The sequence below is a fragment of the Lagopus leucura genome, unplaced genomic scaffold (genome assembly GCF_019238085.1).
Source record: "Lagopus leucura isolate 7727_CA_CO unplaced genomic scaffold, USGS_WTPT01 Super-Scaffold_774, whole genome shotgun sequence".
Classification (NCBI taxonomy): Eukaryota; Metazoa; Chordata; class Aves; order Galliformes; family Phasianidae; genus Lagopus; species Lagopus leucura.
Genome location: NW_024962258.1, coordinates 977,031 through 989,703, shown reverse-complemented (window position 1 = coordinate 989,703; position 12,673 = coordinate 977,031). Strand labels below are relative to the sequence as shown.

The following is a 12,673-nucleotide window of genomic DNA, read 5'->3' as shown; positions in this document are numbered from 1 at the left end:
GAAAGCCTGGTGCCACACTCACTTTCATTGGCAAATTGAGCTGTAGTAGAAAAGACTTGCTAAATGGTTTCATGTTTTTCTTTACATTTTCCCTGACTCTTAAGTAGGTTTAAAGTAGATTTAAACATGTAAAAATGTGGAGTTAATGTTTCTTGTTCTAACCTAGGGATCTGGCTGCAAGGAACTGCTTGGTGGGTGAAAGCAACATACTGAAAATAAGTGATTTTGGAATGTCTCGTCAAGAGGATGATGGAGTATATTCATCATCAGGCTTAAAGCAGATTCCTATCAAATGGACTGCCCCAGAAGCCCTCAACTATGGTAAGGACGTATCTGTGACTTCCCCGCAGAAAGTACCTGCAGTACAAGAAGCAGAAGGGCTATCCCATCCACAGTATTTTAGTATATATATGGTTTTTCCTTGTATTCACGTCAGGTCAAAAAGATTTAAAATACTTTAGTGGTTCATCATATTTAAGTGGTATATAAAATACTGTTCTACTTTTGAAAGGAATAAGGCAGCAATTTGCTGCTCTTATGTTATTACCGAGCACTAAAATAATGCTCTGGCTGTGCTGCCGACTGGTTCTAGCGGACTGATTTGTTCATCATCTAAATCATTACCAAAATTGCTGGCAGGTTCTGCAAATTTATGGCAGTGATTGCTCTAGCATTTCTTTGGAAATGGTAGAAAATGTTAATATTCCGTGTTAGGTAAATCATTGCACTTGAGAAAAATGAAGACTGCTTTATATTTTTTCATCTTTAGCTTTTTTTTTTTGCTTTTTTTTTTAACCTGCACTTCTATATAATGCTGTGCTGCTCTCACTGGGGGAAAATCCATTATTTCTGATTAAGGAAGGTGGTCCATACTATGTATTTCAGATGCAAAACAAAAATAGGAACTATAGCATTTAGCTTTTTAACTTGTGAGTGAAACTAGAAAATACGATTTTCTAAGTGAAATGAAATGTGAAGAGTCAGCGTATTAAATGGATGATGTCATGTTTTGAATTCAGTCCTCTTAGATCTTTATTTGAGTACTTAGAAAAATATGTTTTAAATACTTGAATTGTCTACAAATATTTTTGGCCATCTCTTAAAGCTTGAGTTTAAAATCCTGCATTGGAAATCATAACTTTGCAACTTGACAGGAAAATGCTTCATTTAATTAGCACTTTTACAGAAGTTAATGCCATAATACAGTAAAGCAGATATGTCCTTTGTAAGGCTAAAAATAAATGCAGTTTCAAAAATGGATCCTATATTACCAGTTATTCTCTGGAGTGCTAGTGTTGCTGGTGGTCACTGTGGAATACACTTTCTATTCTGGTGTTTGTTTGTTGCACTACAAGAGGTGTTTTGAAAGCTTTATTTTACTGTTTCAAAACTACATACAGTGTATTTGATATAAAATGGAAGCCCGTTGCTCATAGCCTGATGCTGTATTCCAATGAACTACATAAAGTAGGAAACAGTCTTATTATCAATACCTTAATTTGTGCTCTGAGACTTTTCTGCAGATTACAGAAGAAAGTGCAGTTGATTAAAATCTACTTATATGGTGTTTCCTAAAATGCACCTGTACCCAACCAGCTTGAAGTAGCTTTCTGTAGTGTTGGGAAAATCAGCAAGTTGTTACAGCAGCACAAAGTCTAGTTGGAGGCCTGCAACTAAGAGTGTTCCCCAGAGGTCAGTACTGGGTTATCCTTATCAGTGACCTGGATGAAGTAATACACTGCACCATCAGCAAGTTTGCAGATGATAGAAAGCTAAGAGTAGTTACTGACACACCAAAAAGATGTGCTGCCATTTAGGGAGACCTTGGCAGGGTAGAAAGTTGAGCAAAGAGGGACCAACAAGGGCAAAAGTGGAGTCTTAAACTTAGGGGAGGAGTAACCATCTGCATTAGTACGGTTTAGGGGCTGACCTGCTGGAGAAGAGCTCTGCAGAGAAGGATTTGGGTGTCCTGCTGGGCACCAGGTTGGCCTTGAGCCAGCAGTGTGCCCTTGTGGCCAAGAAGACCAGTGGCATCTTGAGCTGCATTGAAGAGAGCTTGGTCACCAGGTCAGGAGAGGTGCTCCTCCACCTCAATTCTGCCCTGGGGAGGCCACATCTGGAGTACTGTGTCCAGTTCTGGAATCCCCAGTTCAAAAAAGAACTTCTTGAGAGAGTCCAGTGGAGGGCAACAAAGATGATGAAAGGCCTGGAACATCTTGCATACAAGGGAAAGCTGAGTAAACTGGGTCTCAGCATAGGCAAAGGAAGATTGAGAGGGGATATGATAAATAAATGCTTATAAACATCTGAAGTGCAAGGGTCAAGTCAGTAGGGGTAGACTTTTTTTGGTGATGTGCAGGAATAGAACAGGGGACAATCAGCAGAAGCTGGAACACAGAAATTCCATACTAACACAAAGAACTTCACTGTGAAAGCAAGTGAAAACAGTGAAATCAAAACACTGAAACCGGCTGCCCAGAGAGATTGTGAAGTCCCCTTCTCTGGAAATATTCATGATCTGTCTGGATGCCTACCTGCGCAGCCTGCTGTAGGGGTTCTGCTTTCGCGGGGGGGAGGGGGTTGGACTTGATCCATCCAAACCCTACAGTTTTGTGATTCTGTGAAAATAAGCCATCTTAAATGTTTTTACTTTCAGCAGTCTAATATATGATATTCCAAAAGTGGTGCTAGGTTTCTGGGTATTTTTGAAGGACTATATTTTCTACTCCCTTAAAAGATGCAAGTAAAAATAATAGCTAAGTGTTTTACAATCCTGATAATGTGGTCCTTTATACTGCATTATTTTGTGTGGGTAACACTGAAGGCATTTATGAATACCAGACTGAACAGAACTAAATGTTCTGTGACTCAAAGCTAATTGGAACCACTGTTCATGTTGGTTCTTAGAGGAAAAGTATAAGAGCTGGGAGAAAAAGAAAGGTAGGGAAGTTTGGCCATTGCCTGAATGATACAGTGCTTAAGAAAATAAGAAAAGAGGTTTTTTTTATCTCTTTTGGATTCACTGTAAATAAAAACTGAATAGCAGTCACACACATACACACAAAAAAAAGAAAAAAAAGAAAAAAAAAAGAAACTAAAGTTGTGATCTTTAAACTGGATTAGGAAAAATGGAGGGGTCAGGGAGCTGTGTCTGAAGTCACAACTGAAATCCTGATGCTACTGGAGCTTGTGGAAGATTCAGCATTTATTTCAGTGGTCACTGTTTAGTGCCATTCCTTACCGTTATTCTTATTTGTGGTTATATGATTTCCACCCCTTCCAGCAAGTGAAAAAAATGCTTTAAAACCTCTTTGTAAATAGACCAAGTATAGGATATTCTTGCTTTCTGTTCTTTCATAATTAATGTATACATTTAATATACACTTACAACTTTGTGCTCTAAATTACTGCACTGTGTGGTGTTTTTCTGTGAATGAATAAGCCTTTTTTTTTTTCTGCTGGATAGTAGCACACTTGGAAGGCAAATTAACTGTACAGAACACGTATTTCTTTTTTTTTTAAAAAAAAAAAAACTCATCACATATCTTGTGTTTACTGAATGATTTTAAGAAAAAATGTTAAAATTATTGGATGCCAAACTCTGAAGAGAGTTGATATACAGACAAGAAAACTAATCTTACTACGAAGAGCACAGTGAATGTCCATAATTACTATCTACAAGGCACACTAGCTAATATAACACAGCTGGAAGTGATACTTAGTTTAACAGTAAACTGAACTTTCTGACGTCAGAGCAGTTGACTTATCACCAGCTGTCTCTAATTTACATGTATTTTATTTTCCCTTTTTTGTCTAGCCAGAGGTGGCTTAGTTTGCTTAATCTAATGGTTGGAGATGAGAAGCAATACATTCATAAGCATGCATGTATTTTTAAGACCAAAGATACACATACAATGCAATAATATGTTACAGAAATATAAACAGAAAATTGATGAAAGAACTGTGAGAGGTGGATTTTTAAGGTAACATTTTCACAGATCATGCTACGAAGGGCCTGGATCCTTCACTTTCTGGTGCAGTGCCTCTTTTAATGTGAATACATCAGAGCCAATGATCCAAGATCTCTTCTTCTTCCATAAAATCAGGTTTTCATTACACAGAGAGGTTTGGAAGTCAGTTATCAAAGTTTACTATCTTAGAAGGATAGTTGGAGACAGTGGAACGAAGCAGGTCCAGTTTTTTACTTTTTTTTTTGACTGGTTGCATTGGTTCTTCAGTATCAAATTAAACAGGAGTTGAAGTCCTTTTGTATTAAAAGATATTTTTTTTTTACAGCAAGAGGTAAGTAATTCTTAAATTACCAACAAAGTAATTGATATGGTAAGGCTATCTCAACCATGTGCTTTGTGTAGCAAGTCTATTTGTCAAACTTCTTAACGCTTAAAGTTGGCTTTTACTATAGTTATTGTACTCAAGATAATATATCATTTCAAATACTGAAGACTGTGGTATTTACAGTGTGTTTATTTGTAGCTACAGCTCTGTTCAGCTTAAAGATTCCCAATATAATACTTTATAAAAAAAACAGTATCTGGAATCACTTGAAGAATGAATTTCTCTGTAGACTAAGCTGTGGGTTTTCTCCTTTTCTTAGGGAGATACACATCAGAGAGCGATGTATGGAGCTTTGGAATCCTTCTGTGGGAGACATTCAGTTTAGGAGTATGCCCGTATCCTGGAATGACCAACCAGCAAGCACGAGAACAAGTTGAGAAAGGTAGGGAGTGAAAGAAATGCTATATACATCCATGAGGATGTAGTAGACAAAGAAAGATAGCAAGTAAATAATATCTGGAATTATTTATCTGGAATTAGCTATCTGGAAATGTTAGCAAAAATATTGTGAAATGATTTATTTGATAATTCTAACAAACATAGATGTGTATTAAAAATGAAAAGGAATATATTGATGTAAAGGAGGAAGAACTTCTAGTGCATTATATGTGTGCATAATATATAAAACATACATGTGTGTTACTAAAAGGTAAGATGAAGAGAGGGTGAATTTACTGCTATGCAAAGCAGAGGCTTGAGCAGAATGAATTATTTAAGATTATGCTAATGCACCTATAAATATTCTAAACTACTAGAAGAAAAAATCTGTATCTTTCCATCTTCTATATTAAAGTATTTCAGACGAAGTTTTATCAGTTACAGAGGAAAATGGTAAGCTGCTTGAGCCATGAAAGCTGCATTTCTCCCCTACAAAATAATCAAAAGACTTTTATTAAAGTAGCAAATAACCATGAGCAGGATTTCAGGACTTTAATGTATTTTCATCATATTTAGTGACATTTCAGAACTCTATGTAGTACTACTATGTAAAACAGATTCTAAATTAGTAAGACTGGTAATTGATTTTTAAAAAGCGTAGTTTGGTGGTGGTGTGGTCACTGTTGTTGATTATTATCACTGTAGATGACCACCAAAGCTTATCCTTAAAAGGCTAAAGCAAAAATTCAATCTTTGTCAAAGCAGAGACATATATGTAAAAATAAGTTTTACTACCTAATTACTGTTTGAATCCACTGCAAAGAAATTGGTCCAGATGAAAAATTAAGAAGTATTTTTTTGCCTTTCTAGTTTTTTTGTACTATGGAAAAACATTCCTGATGGCCCATCAGAAATTCTCTTTCAGTTTTTCTTCTAGAATCATCATTCCTTGTATCACCATGTTTTTCTGGTTTTCACAAAATTAAAGTTCATCTGTTAGGATAGTCAGCTAGGATATTCCAGACTTTCTTCCTGATTTATCTGTCTCAATTCCTCAATCAGTATGAGTCATCAGTACATTTAGTTGCTTGAATGCTTACAATTAAATCAGGATAATTTAAATCCCAAATTGAGTATATAGAATCGCTTCGCTTTAGAGACAAAAAGTAGCTGCTGCCATCACTGTTCTGAAGAATTAGTTTATAGGGACAACTTCATGAAGGAAAGCATTTTAATGTGGCTTCATATTATCTGTGTGTCTTAGAGCTCATTCGTTCTCCTTTGAAGTTACACGGATCAGTCATGCATCTAGAGCAGACACATATACTACAAAAAAAATCAAAATCAGTTCTTTGATTTACCCGTTGTGTGAGTATAGTGTCATTTATACTCTGCTTTACAAAGAGAGAGATTTCTAAAGTAAGCCTGACGTCACAGAGCTGTGTTAGCTGTAGAACCCTGTGTCCCAGCCCATTGTGCTGTTCTCTGCCTGTAATTAACCCTGAGAGCTGTATTTGGTAAACAGTTCACAGAATGACGGAACATCTGAGGTGGACAGAGACTTCTGGGTCCCGTGTGGTCTCCTTTTCAAGTAGGGTCACTCAGAGCATGGTGCCCAGGACCAGGTGACTTTAGGAGATCTCCAGTAAGGAGACCCCACAACCTCTCTGAACAGCCTGTGCCAGTGCTCCATCACCCACATAGCACAGAAGTGCTTGCTGATGTTCAGAAAGAGTGTCCTGTGTTCCAGCTTGTGCCGATTGCATCTTGGCCTGGCATAGTCCAACCCTGAAAAGAACCTGGATCCATCCTCCCTTCAGGTATTTGTACTCAATGGTGAGATATTCCCTGGAGCTCTTTTCTTCACCAGGTTGAATCCAAGCATTTTAAGCCTTAACTTAGAGGAGAGATGCTTCAGTCTCCTCAGTCTTTGTGGCCCTCCTCAGGACTCTTTGCACTCTGTTCATGCTCTCTTGTAGAGGAGGGCTCAAAAATGGACCCTACTCACCACGTGTGGCCTCATTCACCAGTGTTTAGAAAAGAAGAAGGATTATGTCCCTCCACCTGATGGCAGTGCTTTGCCAAACAAGGCAAAGTATCCCACTAGCCTTCTTTACCACAAAGGTACCTGGCGTACGTACTTCTGTCTGGCTCACATTCAACTTGGTGTCCACCAAGAACCTTGAGGCCTTTTCTACCAAGCTGCTTTCCAGATGGGTGGTCCCAGCATGTCCTGGGACCAGGGGTTGTTACTCCCCAGGTACAGGACTCTGCACATCTCCATGTAGAAATTTATAAGGTACATTTTTCCAGCTTTGTGAGTTTCCTCTGGATGGCAGCATGGCAGTGGTATGACAGCCATTCCTCCCAGTTTTGTGTCACCTGCACACTTGCTGAGGGTACACTCTGCCACAAGATCCAAATCATTAATGAAGATGTTAATCAGGCCCCAGTACTGAGCCCTGGTGTATTTCTCTAATTACAGCCCTCCTAGTTCACTGTGTGCCTTCCTCTAGGCCCGACTGTTCAGCAGATTTTCAGTCCACCTGTCTGCACATTCAGACTGTATTTCAAGTGCTTCTCCATTCAGATCTACTGGGATGTATTGTTAATAGCCTCACTGAATGAGCCAGCCGTGTGCAGCCCAGAAGGCCAACTGTGATCTGGGCTGCATTAAAAAAGGGGTGGCCAGCAGGGAGAGGAAGGTGATTGTCCCCCTCTACTCGGCTCTTGTGAGGCCCCATCTGCAGCACTGCGTCCAGGCCTGGGCCCCCAGCACAGGAAGGATGTGGAGCTCCTGGAACAGGTCCAGAGGAGGCCACTAAGATGATCAGAGGGCTGGAGCACCTCTCCTAAGGAAAGGCTGAGGGGAACTGGGATTGTTCAGCTTGGAGAAGAGAAGGCTCTGGGGAGACCTCATTGTGGCTTTACAGTACTTGAAAGGAGCTTATAAACAGGAGGGAGAACAATTGTTTAAATTGGCGGATAGTGACAGGACAAGGGAGAATGGTTTTAAACTGAGACAAAGGAGGTTTAGCTTACATATTAGGAGGAAGTTTTTCACTCACAGAGTGGTGATGCACAGGAACACGTTGCCCAAGGAGGATGCCGCATCCCTGAAGGCATTCAAGATCAGGCTGGATGTGGCTCTGGGCAGCCTGGTCTGGTAGTTGGTGACTCTGCACATAGCAGGGGGGTTGAAACTAGATGATCATTGTGGTCTTTTTCAACCCAGACCATTCTATGATTCTATGAAATCCCTTGTTGTGTCACCTACAAATATGATGATTTCATCACAAAGATCTTCAGATTGACTAACTATTCCCACTGACTTTGTTATCCTTCATGTGCATGGAAATGGTTTCCAGGATTAGCTGCTCTGTGATTCATGTGAAGCTGACATACCTGTAGTCACTGTGTGCTTCCCTCCCTTCCTGAAGATAGGAGTATCATTTGCTTTCCTCCTTGTTCTTGGATGTTTTTTCCAGTCCTCTTGATCAATCAAGTACTATCAAGATTGGCCTCTTGGTGACATCTCCGTCAGCACTTGCGGTTGCTTCTCATCAGGTTCTATGAACCTACATATGTCCAGTGTGCTTAGGTATTCTCTGACCTGATCTTCTTCCACCATCTTGCTTATTTCTTGCTCCAGACTTCTCCTCTTGTCCTTCAGGCCTAGGATTCCTGAAAGCCAGTCTTGCTGGAAAAGACAGAGGCAAAGAAGGGATTAAATTCCTCAGCCTTTGTCCCAACATCCTATGCCTTCTTGAGCAGTGAGCTTACATTTTCCCTAGCCTTTGTTTTGCCATTTGTGTACTTACCAAAGCCCTCCTTCTTGCCTTTGACATCCCTGGCAGGATTCCACTCTTGCTGGGGTTTTGTTTTCCTAACCTCAGCCTAGGTGCTTGGCCGTTGTCTTTGTATTCCATCCAATACACTTGTCCTCTTCATGCTCCCTTTTTTTTGCTTGAGTTTTGCCAGGAGCTTATGGTTTTTGACTGCAGGGCATTCTGGGATTTTTGCTTTACTTCCTGCTCATTAGGAAGTTGCCCTTATTGCTGTGGGTACATCTCTTTAGTCCATTCATCTATGGCTTTTGAATTATCAGCTGCAAATAAGTGGTTGTTCATTCTCCTGTTCATCTCTAAGTCATTGACCTCCTTCAGTTTTCAGAGCAGACTGCCTTCAGGAGCAAATCAGAAGAATATTAGTGTTAGGATGATGTGGCAAAATACAAAAATAAGAAAATGAGGGGGAGGAAAGGGAACTTCTTGAGGATACAAGGAGTGGAAGAGCAATGAACATAAAGGTCTTTACATTTTGAAAGAGTAAAAAAATCTACTCCAGTCTTGGTTATAATTCCCATTATTAATGATTTTGCAGGTTGTTGCCCTCAGCAATGAGAAACATATACACAATGTACCCTACACAACTGAAATGTCACCTGAGCTTGGGTTAGATTAATACTTATCCATCCTTATGGGGTTGTGTACTGAAGAATTTGTTCATATTACAAGATGTAAAACTGACCCTCAATTATTTTTTAATTGTGAGCTTTGCACATCTCTTTTTAAATTCGTCAATATACATTAGTTTTCAGTGCTGAACTTTTTCCCCTTTTCTTGTGTACCAGGTTACCGAATGTCAGCACCACAGAAATGCCCAGAAGAAATATATAAAATAATGCAGAGGTGCTGGGACTACCATCCCGAGAACCGACCAAAATTCAGTGAGATTCAGAAAGAGCTATCTTCAATCAAAAAGAAAGTGACATAGTGATGTACTAGTGCCAAACTCAATATGTGGGACTTGATTTTCCATTGACGTGTTTTTTCCCCTTAAACACTATGCGTTTATACAACATTATTTGCAATATTCATTTAGGATTACTTTAAAATTAACTGGTTTTTATATACATGTGTACCATCTTGAATTATGTCTACACCTGCATTAAAGACATATACTGCCAAATGCTATATATCCAATCACGGTAATATTGTCATTTAGGTTACATGTAAATAGGAAAGCAGATACTGTAGATTTAAGGAACTGTGGCTTTTATGTGTTTTACAGCAAGTAACTGCTAATTTTTCAGAGTTTTTCTACTTAACACAGTCTTCTCACTCTGCTGTCCCTGTCTCAGTTGTCAACACCAGCAGCTCTCTAACATGATGACTGTGTCATGCATGTTGGCCTTAAGACTGAAGACAGTTTTGACAAGTGTTTCAGCTAGAAATTTTTGTATTTTTCAAATTCTATCTGCAACTTATTTTTTTTTTTAATGATAGCTTGTTTCAAGGGTAAAGGTCAATTAGATTCTGGATGTAAGTTTGCTTACCAAACAGCAAAATCCAGAAATTTCTTCTGTAGAAAATTGAGCTACATGTTCATTTCTTACCATGCTATATTAAGTTCTTATGACTTTTGATATTATTTACCTATGCCCTTAAGTTTACCCCTTTTTTTTCCTATGAAGCCATCAGAATTCAGTAATGTGTCTTCTTTAATTACCTATGTTTGTTTAAGAAACAAACAAAATGACAGTCATTGAGCACATTCATTGTTAAGAGATACTGCAAATCATCTGTCTTCCAAAGAATAGGTAAAAACAATAGGCCAACAGAAAGAGGTTTGCTAACGATAGCAGCATTGTAATTGGTGACCAATAGCATTGATCTTAAAGGAGTTAAACAATGTGAATTTCTAGATTTGCTTTTGATCTGATGTTTTTCCCTTAAATTGGCAATAACCCTCAGTGTGCTGTTGTAGCTTTTAAAAGGTTACACAAAAAAAAAGCACATTCCATGCATAGTGTTGAAGGGAAAACGCTATGTTTATATGGCATGAGGAATTATCCAAGAAACCCAAATAAGAACGTATATTTTAAGTCTGTGACAGGTGGAACGAAGCAGAGTAGAAATACTCACCTTCTAAATTTTTAAAATCATTACAATCAGATTTTAAAAGATGGGGGATAGACAAATTGTAAATGTCACCAAAAATAAAGGAAACTTGTTAAAAAAAAAAAAAAAGGTAACATTCCATAGTATCCATAGTATAAGATACAGTAGACAGGGAATAGAGGAAAGGTACAGTGTGTTGCTCTGACTTTGTGTTCTCTTCATAGTGGGGATTATTTTCTTTTGTTTCTACATAGAAACAAAAACAAGTTACAGTACCCTGGTCCGAGCTCCAGAGTTAAGGTGCTTAAGATTTCTTCATGAATTAAATAAAATTTTTCAGATCAAGGAATGTCTGTTGCTGTTAATACAAGTATACGGAGACTGAAAGTAACACAGCATTATTAGCCCTATGTAGTGAAATCTGTGGCTACACTGCATTTTCATTTCCCTTAAGGCGGCTTTTCTATCATCCACAGAATTTATGCTCTTTTAAAGCATGTTTGTGGTAGTGCAGGGTGGTAATGATTAAGGGCTATGTGTGACAAAAATATGTGTAATCTAAAAGAATTTGTCTGAGGGCTGCTCCGAAAGTAATGCATCCTGTTTTATTACGTTGGTCCATGACATCAGAGGCAGTTGATTGTGGTATGGCAGCAGAGGGGCAGCCTGACAATATGGCATCTGACATGGAAGTGTAGATGAAGCAAATGTGTGTCACTGAATTCCTCCATGTAGAAAACATGGCACCCACTGGCATTCATTGATGCTTGCTGAGTGTTTGTAGAGCCTGAACAGTCAGGTGGTGGGTGGTGCATTTCAGCAGCGGTGCCAGCAGTTTACCTCCACTGGTGCAGGTTTTTATAAGCACAGCATGCAGGCTTTTGTTCTTTGCTGGCAAAGATGCATAGCTCATGGTGGTGCCGGTGTTCGGAATTAATGTATTGTAGTTGAGAATTTGCTCTATCAAATAGTGTTATTGTGCTCTTTGTATCTGTCGTACTTTCCATGGAAGTCAGTGGGAGGCATTACTTCTGGAGCATCCTACATGCATACCCATTAAGGTGTAATACTTGGCAAACTTGATGGCCTGAATTTAAACTTCCTTATCAGGAAATTCCTTATACTGGACGTATTTTCCTTATAAGGAAACTTCCTTATACTGGACATATTTTCTTAGTACTGTATTTCCGAGTAGCCCAAAGATATTTTTCAAGAGCAGTGGGAAGCATTCTTGTTCATTTGTGTGCTATTAAGTATTACACACAGTTTGTGCCTTAATTTGCTTGTATGCTAATGCAAATGCAAGTGCACTAAGATTAAGAAATGCACCACAACGATATGGAAAAATCCCTGTCTCAAATCTATTATTAATCCAACTGCTGGTCATTAGGTATGCACCAAGAAAGTCTGCAAGTAAGGGTAATGGTGTCTTCTCTATCAGCATTCATTGCTTCTCTGGAGAGTTGATATTCTTCTTCTGTGAAAGAGATGAATTATGTTTCTTTGCTATATGCCCTGGACAGAAAAAAAAAACAAAAAAACAAAAAAAAAAACAAAAAAAAAAAAAAAAAAAAAAAAAATAAAAAAAAAAAAAACAAAAAAAAAAAACCTTTTGAACGAAATACTATTTTATTTGTCCATCTTGATTCTCATATATAGATAAGAAATGCATTCTTATTTATTCTGAAATGATTAACATTTGTAATTCATATCACAGTTCTGTTTAAATGTAGTGTACTTCTTAAAAAATGGGGATAATTCAGCAGCAAGAAGATATATTGTTGCTGCTGAAGTCAGCATAAGTTCAGCTAAAAAATAATCATTCTTCAGGAGAATACCAGCTTGAGTTTAAAATAAAATAAATTATAACACATATAAAAGGTATAAAATGAATTTAAACACATAGTCTCTTCAATTATTTAATGCTTTTTTTTTTCTTTTTTTTTTTTTTTACAATTAATTTTTCAGTGTTTGTGGCAGAATTTGTTCATCTTTTCTCATTTGTAGTTAATGCCATTATACTTTAGGAAGTGCAA

The 12,673-nt window shown here is 38.1% G+C and overlaps 1 protein-coding gene across 2 annotated transcripts in view; it reads left to right on the top strand.

Moving 5' to 3' along the window:
• The window catches only part of FER (FER tyrosine kinase), a 172,529-nt gene extending 161,198 nt beyond the window's left edge, over positions 1-11,331 (top strand). For both annotated transcript variants that reach the window (XM_042864894.1, XM_042864896.1), the window contains 3 exons: positions 167-321; positions 4,616-4,738; positions 9,368-11,331. In XM_042864894.1, the coding sequence (XP_042720828.1) occupies positions 167-321; positions 4,616-4,738; positions 9,368-9,510 (421 nt within the window). In that variant the 3' untranslated portion in view covers positions 9,511-11,331. The remainder of the gene's footprint in view (positions 1-166; positions 322-4,615; positions 4,739-9,367) is intronic.
• Positions 11,332-12,673: the final 1,342 nt, after the last annotated feature.